At 44.9% G+C, this 16,153-nt stretch overlaps 1 protein-coding gene across 38 annotated transcripts in view; it reads right to left on the minus strand.

The window, feature by feature from the left end:
- Window positions 1-16,153, minus strand: part of PLCB4 (phospholipase C beta 4) — a 483,574-nt gene that overhangs the window by 133,904 nt on the left and 333,517 nt on the right. For 36 of the 38 annotated variants that reach the window (XM_086335129.1, XM_086335117.1, XM_086335149.1 and 33 more), the window contains 2 exons: window positions 3,060-3,139; window positions 382-435 (listed from right to left, as the gene is read on the minus strand). In XM_086335129.1, coding sequence (XP_086191255.1) covers window positions 382-435; window positions 3,060-3,139 — 134 coding nt within the window. Of the gene's footprint in view, window positions 1-381; window positions 436-3,059; window positions 3,140-3,599; window positions 3,756-16,153 lie in introns of those variants that run through there. The other 2 variants (XM_086335141.1, XM_086335140.1) reach the window with 1 other exon arrangement.

Here is a 16,153-nt window from a genome sequence, read left to right on the forward strand (position 1 = left end):
CTTCTCCAGGGGATCTTCTCCAATCCAGGGACTGAGTCTGGGTCTCCTGCATTGCAGGCAGCTGCTTCATCATCTGAGGCACCAGGGAAGCTACTTAAATCCCCAAAACCCACTTTTCTGAAAATTAAAAAAAAACACTCCTTCATTTTCAGAAGTTCTTTATCAGGCTCACTGCTATGCATTCTGAGGAAAAATGCGACTTTACATCCATAAGTGATTTTTACGAAGTAAACACAGCATCTGATAATGTAATTCAAACTAAGATTCCAGAAATACCTGTAACTAAAGCAATTAACAAGTCCTCATGGGGGCCTTTCTCTGTGGACTGGTATCATGTGGCCGACCCAGGCTGTGCCGAGCACTTGGGAATAACTGACTTACCTCCTAACTGGAATTTTCCCATTTGTGTTGGTCATAAATGCCAATTTCATCCAGCTGGAAAACAACAGTAACAACTGTTTTAATGTTTCTTGGGAGGAATAGCTTCCATCTGGTTAAAAACTTGAAAAGAAAGTTCACTCAAACAAAGACTATTTATTCAGAAAACCAGAGACAATCGCACACCATGAGATACATTTACTGTTTGTCAGATTTAGCTAATAAAAATATAACTCTCAGTTAAATTCGAACTTCAGATAAATAATACTTTTTTTTAACTATACGTATGTTCCAAATATTGCTTAGGATAACTAAAACATTATTTGTTACTTATTCAAATTTCACCGAGAGTTCCATATTTTATCTGGTAATCCTAGACGAATTAGGAAATTGGGTGTTTGCATTGAACACAGCAAATTATTGGCACTTGTTTGGTGACTGTTCTTGTCCTTGACTGCTGCTTTTTAATAATCTACTAAGGGGTTAAGAAAGGCTAGGGCATGGTGACAGCAGCAGGCTTGTCTGAAGTCAGTGGGGACGCCCCCGGCCCTCACCCCTCTGCCACCCCAGGGAGCAGGGAAGTGCAAAAGGAGAAGCAGGCAGGCGCGAGCCCTCTGTGACCTACTTCTCATGCAACTGATGGATGGGTGGACACCATCTCCATGAAGGAATCTGAATCCTTAACTTGTCCCTGTCAGAGAAGTTCATCAACTCAAACTGATGGTGAGAAATGCTGTGCTTTTCCCAGGTTTTCAGGACTCAGGGGGACCTGGAACACCTATCCTTTGGTGCCAGGGCTGTTCTTAGCTACTGATTCCATTCTCACCGTTCTTGTAAATAATCTAACAATCTGCAGAACATGAGGAGTTGGTAAAGCTTCTGTCTTAAGTCAGTGTTCCTCGAAGCACAAATGGCTACCTTTAAGGGGCTGGTTTCAGGACCACAGGAGTAAGGCAGTGGGCAGGCAGGGAGGGACAGTCACATCAAGCTGTGCTCTCAGCCGGGCTTCGTCCCGAGGCCACTGGGACCTCTGAAGTGTGATCTGCGCCAGGCCTGGCGGCAAGGGGGCAGGCTCTGATACCCTGTCTCAGCCTGTCATTGGCTGTGGGCTTCCTTTCTGAAGAAGGGGCGAGTGTGGGGTCAGCCCTCCTAAACCAGGGACATGAAGGGTCAATCTTAAGGGACGCTGTGGATTTTGATATGGGCAGGGGTCCTGGAGCTGGGCCCCTGGGATACTCTGGGAGGTAATGATCTACTGGTAATCCTCTGTAGGCAGAGGGTGGTCCTCTGGAGAAGCAGGCAGACGTGAGTCCTGAGTGACCTCACCCTCCAGCAGCTGGTGGATGGGTAAACACCAGCGACGAAAAGCAGTCTGGGTGGGACACCCACGAGGGCAGCTGAGATCTGGCATCTGGACACAAGGAATTGGCTCCCCCAGGCCTAAGAGGGCATGCCAGAAGTCTGAGACCCTTCGGGATTCCATGACCTCAAAATATCTGCTGGGTTGCTCTTTATTTTTAAGAAATCATGCCAGAGCAACTGCAGAGGGAAAGGAGAAGCAGCTGCACAAAAACAGGAAAATACACGACTGAACAACTCCCCTCTTCTAAGACAACAGGGAAACACTGGAATGAGGACATCAGAATCAAAATAAGTAATTCTGAGTGAGGGGGAGTGAGGGGCCAAGCACCGGCTTTGCATGGCCTCATTTGCTCTGCGAGGACTCTTACGAGCGGTGTCACCACCTTCATGCACAGATGAGGACAGTGAGGCACAAGGTAAGAACTTTCCCAAAGTCCTCGGGCAACGAAGTGGCTAATGCCGGGGATTACAGCATAGCCCATGCTCCCAGAGCGCCGCCAAAGGAACCAGAGCAAGACACGGAAGGCCTGGGGGGCAGAGCTCTCCTTCCATCACCCAGAAGCCAAGGAGTCCCACCCTGGGTGCTGGCCGGGCCCGGCTAAGAGACGCGTGCAGCTTGCTCGGTGCAGGCTCTCCCCGCACCACCCGCCGCCTGCCCTGGGCCCCGGATCACTGCTTCTCAAACAGGCGGACTGGGGCTTTGGCTAGGGTTTCTACTTGAGTAACTTTCACGTCACCCATAAAGAAAAACTTGATAGGGTTAAAAGCTACCACCTGGCGCCTCTCTGAATTTTGGATACAGTGAGCTGGGGGAAGGAAGGCCTGCCTTCTGAAGTTCAGAAGTACCTTTGGATGCCTGACTGCTTGTGAAACAGTCCCTGGGGCCAGTGCTCCTCTCCCTCCAGAGTGGTGGGTGCTTCTGCCGAATGGAGCCGTACTCCCCATCCCTCAGTCTCATGCAGTAGAGGCTCGAGCTGCACCCAGCCCCCAGCTATGGCACCAGGCACACAAAGCTACTATCGGCAGCCTGAGGACACAAAAGCCCAGGCCCACAGCCCAGGGGACACTGAGGAGGTGGAGTTCCAGTACCTTCCTGCCACCAACCATTCCCCTCAAATAGATTTTGGGCTGTGGGCATCACACATGCCTGCCAGGTGGCAGGAAGGGTACCGGGGTGTACAGGTCAATGACTTCTCCAAAGTCAGGAGCGCAGCGGGGAAGGCAAGGCAGGTGCTGCCTGGTGCGTGTACGCAGCCTTCCTCTAGTCTGCATTCGCTTGGTAAACGCCAAGCGCAAAGGGTCATGCAAACAAAACTCACTGCTTCTTGAGGCACGTCATCGGGCTGACGTTGTTGGCCCTGAAGTTGTGAATGATGGATCTCAGGCCTTCGACCCATTGCTGAAAAAGAAAGAGAAAGTGTTCCCAGTGAGCAAATCCACCGGAGCTAAACCGGGAGGTCCTTATTAGACAGCCCATATCCATTTAGTGGAAGAATAATATATGCTTTTCTTTATCTCCTTCCTGCCACACACCCATTCGCATCAAACGCTCAATATTTTGTGCTTCAATAAACAGCTTTCACTCATTCCATGAAGATAAATGCGGCACACACAGTCATTAAACACTGGGCTGTCATGAAGGAATGCTGCCCACTGGCTGGCTGGTTAAGTCTTCTGTTTGCAGCCTGCTGAAATGTAAGTCCCTTCAGCTGCCAGCAATCTTTACTATTTCTAAAGCAGCATTATACAGTACATAGTGACATGTGTAATTATTCTTGTGTTAGAGGAGGAATGTATTAGGGTTCATCCATTTTATTGTGGGATTCTATTTCAGTGTAAGAATTTGTCACCTCTCTTACCTGTCTGTGTTTTCCAGGAAAGCCTCAAAAAGTAAAGCCGGCACTGACTGGCAGGATACCCAGAAGAAACAGCAATGTGCTTGCACAGTTTCTGTAGAAGGCCTTGGACTTGAGCGTTAGTTTATAACATCACTCCAAGGATTTACAGGGACGAGTGAAGAAGCCCGGGTGCGGCAGTGAAGGAATTTAGGTTTCCCAAGGGCATTTGACTAGAAAAGGCTGGCCTGCGAATTAAGGCCAACTCTGCTCGTGGGCCCAATAACAGATGCCAGTGATGCCACACCACGCTTCTAAAATAATCACACTCTTGGCAAAACGCTCTGTAGCAAATTCATAATACTGGGGGTTCAAACAGAACTGGGGCCCACACATAAGCCAGCCTTTACTTTCTTAGGTTTACAGTCTGACTGCTGTAGCTCTGTGCTGAGGAGCGAAAGTGTTTTGAAGCAGTCATGTAAATGTACAGTCTACCTTCCCTGTCCGACACGGCAGCCACTTGCTGCATGTGGCTAAATTAAACTGAATAAAAATTAACGAAATTAATTAATTAAATTTCAGCTGAATAAAAATAAAATTCAGCATCTTCTGCACTCATCACACTCAAAACCCAATGGGTGTACCATATCAGACAGTGCAAATAAACAACATTTCTGTCATCACTGAAGGTTCCATTGGATAGAACTGCATAGTATTACCAGGTTGAACATGGTCAAAGGGATTAAGTCACTTGCAAGGGCCAGAGGTGATGAATGAGTTCTATATGTCTGTGTGGTTTTAATTTTAATTGTGATATAATACATATAATGTGAAATTTACCATCATAACCTTTTTTAAGTGATCAGTTAGTAGTATTAAGTAAAAGACAAATTTTTGCACAACCAGTACCTCCAGCCATCTCTAGAACACGTTTCATCTTGCAGAACTGAAATTTGGCTCAGTTAAACAGAACCACTTAAACAACCACTTCCCATTTCCCTCCCGCCCCGCCCCAACCCCTGGCAACCACTCTCCTTTCTGCTTTCTGACTTTAAGTACTTAAGGTACCTCATCTAAGTGGAATCATGCAGTATTTGTCTTTTGTGACTGGCTTATCTCAGTTAGGTTAATGTCCTCCTCAAGGCTTTTCTGTGTTGTAGCCGGTGTCAGAATTTCCTTTCTTTTTAAGGCTGAATAATATTGCATTGCATGTGTAGACCACATTTGGTTTATCTGTTCATCTACCAGTGGATCCTCGTGTCATCGCTAAGACTCATGCTGCTGTGAACATGGGCGTACAGGTGTCACCTTAAGTTTCTGCTTTTGATTCTTTTGGACATATACCCAGAAATGGAATTGCTGGATTGTATGGTAATGTTGCTTTTACGTTTTTGAGAGGCTGCCATATTATTTTCCACAGCAGCTACATCATTTTACAGTCTCCCTAACAATGCACGAGGGTTCCAGTTTCTCCACAGCCTTTCCAAATTCGCTATTTTCTGCTTTTGTTGTGTTTTGAGAGGTGCCACCCTAACGGATATGAGTCTATAGGAGAATTTTTGTGCTTTCCTCTTTGAGCCCCAGTCAAACCTAACAGACTTCTGGAGGAGGACTTGGGAGAGATGAGGAAAATTTCCTTTCACAAAGGAAAGGAAATTCTGATGACTCTAAATCGCATCGAAAGCCTCAGCAAGCATGATGATGAAGTCAGAATTCTAAGGGAGGAGGAAGAAATGAAATAGCAGCATTAAAGAAATGCCTCAATTATTTTCCTCATCAGACCTTGCTTCCTCTGTCAGGATAAATATGGGACTCTGACTCCCTGGGGATGATCAAGTATCCTGTGATTGGCCTAACAAGCCGCAGGCCCACAGTTTCCCAAGAAAAGACAGAAAAAGCACAGATAATTTGATTGGCATGAACTGGGAAGCACCGAAGTCTTTGTTACATGTTCCAAAACACAAAACAAAGTCCATGGTTTCCTGAGGGCAAAAAAGTGGACCATTTCTGACACTGTTCATTGGTTCTTTCAGATCATTCTGATTCAGTTGTTTCTAAAAACAAACAACAGAGAGACTGGACTTTGAGGAGGCTTCAGTGACATTCATCCATTTTTTGAAAATACAATGTGGTAACAAATTTGCTTATTTATTGTGATGGAACAGTCCTTGCGAGTGACCTTTGAGGTCATCACACCTGTGACGTGGCTCACGCTTTACTTAGTAGAAATGCTCCCGGTCCCCACAAGCACAGGGAGGAAGCTTCAGTTTCTCCTCTTTTCGATACTAAATGTGAGGTCCACAGCCTTGTCCAAGGTCACACAGTGGCCAGTGCAGGGCAGAGGCAATCAGAACTTGGTTGTCTGCCCTTCGTGTGTCTGGGAACTTTGTCCTCAGGGGTCATCCACATATCTCCTTCCATGACGTGAAAAGATCCATCAACCTTTCCTTCTGTCTGTTATCTTAATGTACACTTGGCATAATAAGGCCAAAACACTGTGGGAAATATGCTAAATGTTTTGCTTTTTGGTTTTGTTCTTATTAAAACATAAAACAGAGGAAATGCCAGCAGGTGTCAGTAGAACCTTAGAATTTAGTTGTAAAGTTAGAAATGAGATAAATGCATATCAACTTCTTTGAATGTTTCCAGATTAACAGAAGCAAAAAAAAAAAAAAAGCCGATTTAGATATGGTTTTCTGAACTGCTGAAAATAAGCATATATGTAAATAGTCTACCTAACACCCCACAAGGCGTATCTTAAAGCCTTGGGCTGCATATTTCTAGAAGGATTATTCCCCGACACGCACTGAGCTCACACACGGGCTCCATGGTGGCTCAGGGTGTGATGCCTTCTACTCTGGGTGTCTTCCCTTGGGTCGGCGGTCCTGAGTGGGCACACGCAGCCTGGACGCAGGAGAACCAGCCCACAGAATCCATTCAGCTACGATGCACAATCTTCTGCACCTCCTCGGAGGCTGTAAAGGCCCTTGTTCTCTCACTTTCCAGCTCTTCCAATTCTGTCTAAATTAACGTAAAGCTTATTTCAGGCCTTCTAAGGAAGGATCCTTTGAGAGACTCTCGGGGGCCAGTGCTGGATGCTTGGGGAGGGGGAAGGTGGGCAGAGCAGGAGCTGCCCCTGAACGGACCCTGGGGACTTTCCCCCCCTCACTGTCTCTCTGGGACCTTTCACACTTATCTTCGTTATGCAGGCCCCACAGTGTCCATTTTCCAAGCAAATGTCTGGGCTCACCCTTAAACACTAGGACTCTCATAGACAAAATAATCTCTTTCCCATTAAAAGCCAAATGTAGAGAATAACAAAAAAACAAACCAACTCAGAGACACAGAGAACAGGCTGGTGACTGCCAGTGGGCAGGGGGAGAGGTGGAGGGCTGGGGCAGCGGGCGGCACGGACTGCAGGCACGAGAGGTTCAAGGACATACTGTACAATGTGGAGAGTACAGCTGCTATTCTGTAATAACTGTAAATGGAAAGTAACCTCTAAAATTGTATAAAAGCAAAAACATAAAAAATTTAATGAAAAAATACTCTCTACAGAGGAAAAAAAAAACAAAAAATAAATAAAAAACTCCCCAAATGTATAGAGACATAGACATAACAGACCTAAACCAAAAGATACATGAATTTACAGAGCATGTATCTTGCTTTTTCTCCTTTAAAAACATTTGGCAATTTTTTAAGGTATGAAAATGATATTTAAATGCTCTGTGTATAAAAATGCAAAAAAAGAAAGCAAAGAGTAAAGACCACTCCAAATCCCATTACTCATCCTGAGAGCTGACAACACTTTGCTGTCTGAGCTTCTACGCTTTTTCTATACATGTAGTCCTCCTAAAATAACTGGTCCCTCCAGTCAGCATCACTTCAAGTAGAGTTGTTTTCCTTCAACTCAATCTTATTTCTAGATTTTGTTCCAGAAGCATTCTTCTTGTTTTTGTTGTTCAGTGGTAAGTCATGTCCGATGCTTTGTGACTCCATAATCTGCAGCACACCAGGCTTCCCTGTCCTTCACTATCTCCCTGAGCTTGTTCAAACTCATGTCTATTGAGTCAGTGATGTCATCTGACCATCACATCCTCTGTTGTCTCCTTCTCCTCTTGCCCTCAGTCTTTCCCAGCATCAGAGTCTTTTTCAGTAAATCAGTTCTTTGCATCAGGTGGTCTAAGTATTAGAGCTTCAACCTCAGCACTAGTCCTTCCAATGAATATTCAGAGTTGGTTTCTTTTAGGATTGCCTGGTTTGATCTCCTTGCTGTCCAAGGGACTCTTAAGAGTCTTCTCCAGCACCACAGTTCGAAAGCATCCATTCTTCGGTGCTCAGCCTTCTTTATGGTCCAACTCTCACATCCATACATGACCATTGGAAAAACCATGGCTTTGACTCTAAGGACTTTGTCAGTAAAGTGATTTTTCTGCCTTTAATACACTGTCTAGATTTGTCAAAGCTTTTCTTCCAAGGAGCAAGCTTCTTTTAATTTCATGGCTGCAGTCACCATCTGCAGTGATCCTTTTTGGTTTTTAGTCAAGGTAGCAAATTTCAATGCAAAAACCAGCAGACCCTGTGACACTCTCTAAATGTGCTATGCAATTTTCTCAAAAGGTAAGCTGCAGGAGCATCCTCTCTAATCATACAGTGTTTGCTTTCAAAGAGAAGGCTACAGTGGAGATGGTGGAGGCATCTTAAACTCACAAGTTAACTGAGACTTGCTCTGTAAGGTGTAGTCCCGGGACCAGCAGTGTCAGACTCACCTGAGAATTGTTACAATGCAAACCATCAGGCACCATTTATGAAATCTGCCCCTTGGGCTGGGAAACAACGCTCATGTTCTTAAAGTCTTGCACCCTGGAGTATTCGACCCAGGACTGAGGCAGAGCCTGGTTCAGGAATTAGAAAACCCCAGGGGTAAAAGCTTCCCTGGTGGCTTGGAGGGCTTCCCTGGTGGCTCAGATGGTAAAGAACCCACCTGTAATGCGGGAGACCTGGGTTCAATCACTAGGTTGGGAAGATCCCCTGGAGGAGGGGATGGCAACCCACTCCAGTATTCTTGCCTGGATAACCCCATGGACAGAGGAGCCTGGCGGACTACAGTCCATGGGGTTGCAAAGAGTCGGACAGGATTGAGCAACTAAGCACAGCACAGGGGTAAAAGCAGGAGAGTGAAGATGCTGGTGATTTAGGCAAGATTCTACCTTTTGAATTGTGCTTATCTGGGATGCTAAAACCATTCTAAAATTAAACAGCAGATCTACCAATGTTTGTATACCATAGACCAATTTCCACATCATGTTAAAAAGGAAAAAATAAAACAACTTTTCTCTTCATGTCAACTATTTTCTCCTGGTTCTAATAAGGAGAGAAATAAGGATAGGTAAAAGGAATTGAGTGCTACGCTGGCAAGAGACCAGTGTCAGTGCTGAAAACTCCCTCCCGGCATGGGACAGAAGGCCCACAGGCAGACAATGACAGTGGTGACAATAAAAACCAGGCAAAGAAAACTGAAAGTCACCTTAACTGCTGCCTCAAAGGTAACAGAGACAGAACAGAATTGCATGCATAATAAAGGAGCTATGCTGGCAGTCCTAGACAAAGTCAGTTGATAAAACTCAGGATGAAAGGTTAAATTAAGGAGCCTATGCAAAGCACACAATAGCAAACTATTGAAATAGGGGTTCAAACACCAATGTGGGTTTTGGGGAAAAAAAATCAGCAGATGGAAAACCCCATTAATGATTTCAAAGCCCTTTGAAAGTCAATAATACTTCTTATTAAAGTTTCAAATCCAAGGGAACACTGCTGCTGCTGCTGCTAAGTCGCTGCAGTCATGTCTGACTCTGTGTGACCCCAGAGACGGCAGCCCACCAGGCTCCCCCGTCCCTGGGATTCTCCAGGCAAGAACACTGGAGTGGGCTGCCATTTCCTTCTCCAATGGATGAAAGTGAAAAGTGAAAGGGAAGTCGCTCAGTCGTGTCCGACTCTGCGCAAACTCCAGAGACAGCAGCCCACCAGGCTCCCCCGTCCCTGGGGTTCTCCAGGCAAGAACACTGGAGTGGGGTGCCATTTCCTTCTCCGATGCATGAAAGTGAAAAGTGAAAGTGAAGTCGCTCAGTCGTGTCCGACTGTGTGTGACCCCAGAGACGGCAGCCCTCCAGGCTCCCCCGTCCCTGGGATTCTCCAGGCAAGAACACTGGAGTGGGCTGCCATGTCCTTCTCCAATGCATGAAAGTGAAAGTGAAGTCGCTCAGTCGTGTCCGACTCTTAGCGACCCCATGGACTGCAGCCTACCAGGCTCCTCCGTCCATGGGATTTTCCAGGCAAGAGTACTGGAGTGGGGTGCCATTGCCTTCTCCAAAGGGAACATTAAGGGGTGAAAAAAAGAACAACGAGAGCCTTTTTCCCCTTGACGTAGTCTGAGTCTTCCACAAAACAAACCTTTCTATCTGCTCTTCTTTGTACGGATGGGCCTGCATAATATTTATACTTTTCTAGTCAAAATCAGTTTAGGCACTCACAGATAGTCAAAACAGTCTGTCAGCCTGGCTGGTTATCTTGACCACACTAGGTCGAAAAGAACCTCTAAATAGTCACAAGGAAGGAGGGGACACTGTGCTATTCTTGGTCGTCACCCAGAAGCTAAAGTGTCACATTCCCATTCCAAATGGGTTTCTGTTCACTATCATTCCTAAGACACCATTTTTCCATCACTTAAGTGTAACTCTGGAGCTTCCCAGGTGGATCTGTGGTAAAGAATCTGCCTGCCAATACACGAGGCTAAAGAGATGCAGGTTCAATCCTTGGGTTGGGAGGATCCCCTAGAGGAGGAAATGGCAACCCACTCCAGTATTGTTTCCTGGAAAACTCCATGGACAGAGGAGCCTGATGGGCTACAGTCCATGGGGTCACAAAGAGTTGGACATGACTGAGCACACACAGACACACACACGCCTGACTCTACCCATGACAGTCTGATATCTTGTAACAATTTTCTATTGGACCTACAGAATCTTGTCCTAAATAACCACATCTCATTCCAGATACCTACTCCGATAAATATACTGTTGAGAGAATCAGGATATGATACCCCAAAATATGCCATTTTGGCATAAGAATTATTTTGAGCTGAATTTTCCTGAAATCCTTATCTGCCTCAAAGCAGAGCCTCACAATGGAACTGGATTGTCATAAATACTCTCCCCAGAAGCAACACTAATCTTCTCTTTCGGAAGATGAAAAGTTGACACCACACCCAAACAGAAATCATCCAGGACTGCCACACCTCCTGTCTGTCCTCCTCAGGACCCATTTATCTTCCCTAAAAACCATCTGCCCCTTGCCCCCTCTCCACCCGCTGTTAACATGCTATATGAACTCTAAAATTTCACTGCTCTTTGGGGCTTCACTTCTTTCTGTGACGCCCCTGTGCACACAAAATGAAAACTTAATTAATTTGTATGCCTTTTCTCCTGTTAATTTGTCTTGTTATCAGCCTATTTCACAGACCCAGCCTAAGTCACACATACATATATACATTCAGAATAAATTTATGCTCGTGTTTACTTGCGCTTTCTGAATGAACAACATACTATAAGCAATACACGATGCTTTTTAATGGCTCAAAAGGCACAGAGCAGCAACATTCAAAAAGAAAATGAGAGGGACTTCCCTGGTGGCCCCGTCGTTAAGAACCCACCACGCAATGCAGGGGACATGGGTTTGATCCCCTGTCAGGGAACTGAGATACCAATGGTACAGAGCAACTAAGCCTGAGTGCCACACCTACAGAGTCCATGTTCCACCAAGGACAAGACCCTGCCTAACAGCCGGGACCCCATGCGCAGCAGCTCAGACCCAATGCCACCAAATAAATGAACATTTTTAAAAAGAAAAGAAAATGAGATGTCATGTTTATTTTACATAACAATATTTTATATCCATATGGAGAACTCTGAAATAATTGAAGAATTATAAGATTTTAAGAGAACACAAAGCATCATTTTATGCTGGTCAGAAACTACCAGTTTTGTAAGAGTGCATTTTTGGTCTCAACTGTCAGATTTGCAGAATCCTGGTGGTGAGGGATGGGAGAAGAGCTGATGAATTAAAAGGTGTTCATGAAATTGTTTCCGCGGCTGATGCCTGTATTTAAGATCTCTGAGGTCACTTTTTCTCCTGACACATGTCAGTTGACAACACTAGCAAATTAAGCCATGCCAAAATGAACACCACTTGACATGCAGACAAATGCTACCTGCTGAGGGTCTGAATAAGTATCATCAGTCACAGAGCCTCTGTCTGTCTATACTTCCAGGCAACATCACCGATCAGTCCAGCCTGATCAAATATACAGGTAATCCCACAAACCAAACAGGATTTCAAGATAAAAAGTACTAAAAAGAATTTAAATCAAAGGGTTTGAGTTTCATTATCTAATTTCATTTATGGAAAAAAATCCCACACTTCCTCTGCTCTCTCCCCTAAAAATTGGGGAGGGAAGGAAGAGACATGGCAGCAGGAAAACAATAAAAAGGATGTTAATGGTAAAGATGAATGACTGTCTGCATTAGATTGTTCTGACACATCTGGGAAAATATTGGGCTGAGCAATGCCTCTATGACATCATTTGCTTACTTTTTTCTTTGCAAAACAGTAGTTCTGAAAGATATTGTGTCTCTTCAATAGGAATGAATGAATGAATGAATGCATACCCATTTGGGGGAAAAAAAACTGAATGTCCCTCCTCCTGGCTGAGACTGGTATGAGAATATATCACTGCTTATGAGATAGCTATAGTAAAGAAATTCTGCTAAATAAGGCTTCTTCATGCTCATTTGACCAAAGAACCTTCTTTGCACGTGGACTTTTTTGCGGAAAACACTGTGCAGGCCTCCGATTATGGGAGCACTGCCCTATGACCACACCTCCTAGAAATAGTGACATTAAACGGTTACCTGAAAAGTACAGCAACAACACACTGTGCTACAAGTGGAGGAGACTAGTCCTCCAATTGGGAGCTGCAGCAGAGCGTGTGCAGAACACAGGACCTGGAGTGGACCCGGGACCCAGGGCCCAGTGCCTGGGTTCAAGACACCAGCTCGCCACTTATTGTCTGTGTGAACTTGGGCAAGCTACTCAACTCTCTGGGCCTATTTCTTCCTCTGCAAATGAGAATAATCCATCTCACAGGACTGTTTTGAGAATTAAAGGAGATAACGCCTGCCAAGCACTCTGAACAGTATCTAGCATCCAATATAAAATAAAAACTTCACTGCTGCTGTTCTTCTTATAATTATTAGGGGCCAGTGAACTTTATCTGTAAAGAGCCAGGCAATAAATACTTCAGGAATTGGGGGCCACATATAGCTGTCTGTTGTACAGTTTTTACGTTTTGTTTTAATAATCTTTTCAAAATTTAAAAGCCATTTTTAGCTCACTGGCTATACAAAAATCAGGCTGAGGGGGAATTCCCTGTGGTCCAGTGGCTAAGACTCCACATTCCCAATACAGGAGGCCCAGATTTGATCCCTGGTCAGAGAACTAGATCCCACATGCTGCAACCAAGAGTTCACAAATTGCAACCAAAGCCCTGCATGCTGCCATGAAGACTGAAGATCCTGTGTGTTGCAGCTAAGACCCGCTACAGCCAAATAAACAAAATAAACATTTTAAAAAGTCAGAGCAGAGGGCTGGATCTGCCCATGGACTGCGCTATTATGATTATTAAATTATTTCCTTAGAGGCAAGAGAGTCTCATCTCAGGCATTGCCAACCCACCTCCTCACGTGTCCCGTCTTCCAATTATACCCCAAAGATAAGAAAACACACAAACACACGTAGGCCCATGTTACACACACATTATGTTCCCAACGACATTTTTTTTTTGCTAGCAGTAAAAACTGGAGCTATGTGGTAAATGGAGAAGCAATTTACAGCTAGTGACATTTTTCTGTCCCAGGGGCCAAAAGGTGAAATTCAAACTTCTGGTACAATTAGAGTAATTCATTTTGCATTCCCTTGGCAGAGTCATTTGATAACACTTGCAATTAGGGCAACCCGAGTGACTGCAGGCTGGGCCCAGGGCTGAGTCTTTTCTCAGGAAACCTTCGAGTTCATGAAACCTCAGCAGAGAAAACATGTCCCCTGTGAAGATCACAGCATTTGGAACAGAAGAGGCTGAGAGGTTTCCAGAGAAGCAAGAGAGTCAACAACCTAGAAAACCCACCTTAAAGGTCATGGGGACTTACATTGAAGCCCAAGAAAACATTTTAAAGGCCAAGAAAATACATGTGATAAAACCGTTAATGATAAAATATAGTACTATGTTAAACTGCTTTCCTGGTGGCTCAGACAGTAAAGAATTGCCTTGTAATGCGGGAGACCTGGGTTCGATCCCTGGGTCAGGAAGATCTCCTGGAGAAGGGAATGGCTACCCACTCCAGTATTCTTGCCTGGAAAATGCCATGGACAGAGGAGCCTGGTGGGCTACAGTCCATGGAGTTGCAAAGAGTCAGACACAACGGAGTGACTAACACTTTCACTTTTACATTAAATTCTACTGGCATGAGCCCAACTTAATATAAGAGAAAATTGTGTGCACATTAAAAAGACACATTAGAGTGAGTATGGGGGTTGTAAATTGGGGGAAGGGGGGCACTCCTTAAGTGGACATGGGTCTTTCTTTGAGGGGTATGCCGCTGTAGAACTAGATGTGGTCATGGTTGCACAGCACTGATACACTGTGCTCAGTCACCGAGTCACGTCTGACTCTTTGTGACCCCACGAACAACAGCCCGCCAGGCTCCTCTGTCCATGGGGTTCTCCAGGCGAGAAGACTGGAGTGGGTTGCCATTTTCTTCTCCAGGTGATGTACTAAATGGCACTAAAATGTTCACTTAAAACAGTTAATTTCTTGTGAATATCACCTGCATTCACTTGTGACAGGTCTCACTGGAGGCTTCTTTCTCACTTTGCTCCCCCTGTGACCCCAAGGAAACCTTCTTGATGAAAGCAACAAGGTGCCTGAGAACCACAGTGAAACCTCTTCCAGCTCCAGGGCTGGGTTCCTGCACATGCATTTTGGTAAGGAGTTTTACTAAGAAAAATAACACTAAAACCCCACATTTGATGATTTAAGAAACTGGGGCGGGGGTGTTTAAAAAAATAAAGATAGTCGCCTTTGGAAAGTTAAGGGGTGTAGAGATGGGGAACACAGAGACAGGAGGTCAGGGCCAGCCTGCAGATGAGCAGCCAGTGAGCTCCTTCACACCGTGTGACCACTGCAAGTCCGGGACACTCACATCCCTCAGAGAACGTATTCTAAATTCACTGTCTCTTCCTCTCTTGCCCCAAAGTAACTGGGCCCTCAATTTCTGATGATCTTAGCAGCATGCTCTCAGTTAATCAGATTTAAAATCTCCAATTTCACCTGGAACAGTCTCTTGATTTCACATGTTTCTCAAGTCTTCCTCCTTGTGTAACTGCTGAAGGCAAAAACAACTTATTTCCTTGTATCCTACCTCCGCAGAGCTGGCCCTCTGATGTCTGCTGATGTGGAACCCACAGATTTGAGGGTCAACAGTACAATGTTATTTTATACAAGGGACTTGCATCTGTGGATTTTGGTATATTCAGGGGTTGGGGGGGGCGGTTCCTAGATCCATTTCCCTGTGGATATGGAGGTACAACTGTACTTCTCAAACTTGAATGTGTAAAGGAAGCACCTAGAGATCTTGTGCAAATGCAGACTCTGATTCAGCAGGTCTGAGGATAAGCCTGAGACCCTACATTTCTAAGTTCCCAGGTGATGATGACCCTGCTGGTCCAGACCTCACTTTAAGCAGCAGTGCTCTGAGCCTGATGTTATTACCGCATTACCTTCCCTGCCAAGGCAGGAGACATAAAAGATTCGGGTTCAGTCCCTAGGTTGAGAAGATCCCCTGAAGGAGGAAATAGTAATGCACTCCAGTATCCTTGCCTGGAAAATCCCATGGACAGAGGAGCCTGGCAGGCTACAGTCCATGGGGTTGCAAGGAGTCAGACAGGACTGAGCAACTAAAATAATCATCTTTTTAGAAGGTCAAGATCATGTTGCATCCTTCCTACAACTCAAGCCATGACCTTCTGTTACATCCAAAGAATCTTCAGTTTAGACACAGGGATCCAAGCAACTAATTAGTACCCTCCTTGGCATCTAGTACACGTTTTTGTTTTGTAAAGAAATTCCATGTCTTTATAGGGGAAAGTAACTTCAAGGGTCATTCACTATAACTCTCTTCTTTTAAAAATGAGGATAAGAAAGCCCATGTAGAAGAAATGATTTGCCCACATTTATAATTCATCAAAAAATAATTCTAGGATGAACAGCTGAATGAAGGAAGGAAAAAAGACACAAAGAGCATCTTCACTTAAATGTCAGTGAGGTAAACATATTATGCAAACATTAGCATTCACTTTAGTGCAAGTTCATCCATGCTGCATGCCGGCCGTTGTCTCGAGCTGAGGTTCCAAATGATCCACAGAGAAGTTTGCTATTCGACACGCACAGCGCTAACAAAAATGAATAT

The sequence above is a fragment of the Bos grunniens genome, chromosome 13, assembly GCF_055505025.1.
Source record: "Bos grunniens cultivar Pamir isolate PY7600 chromosome 13, Bosgru_T2T1.0, whole genome shotgun sequence".
In the NCBI taxonomy this organism is placed as follows: Eukaryota; Metazoa; Chordata; class Mammalia; order Artiodactyla; family Bovidae; genus Bos; species Bos grunniens.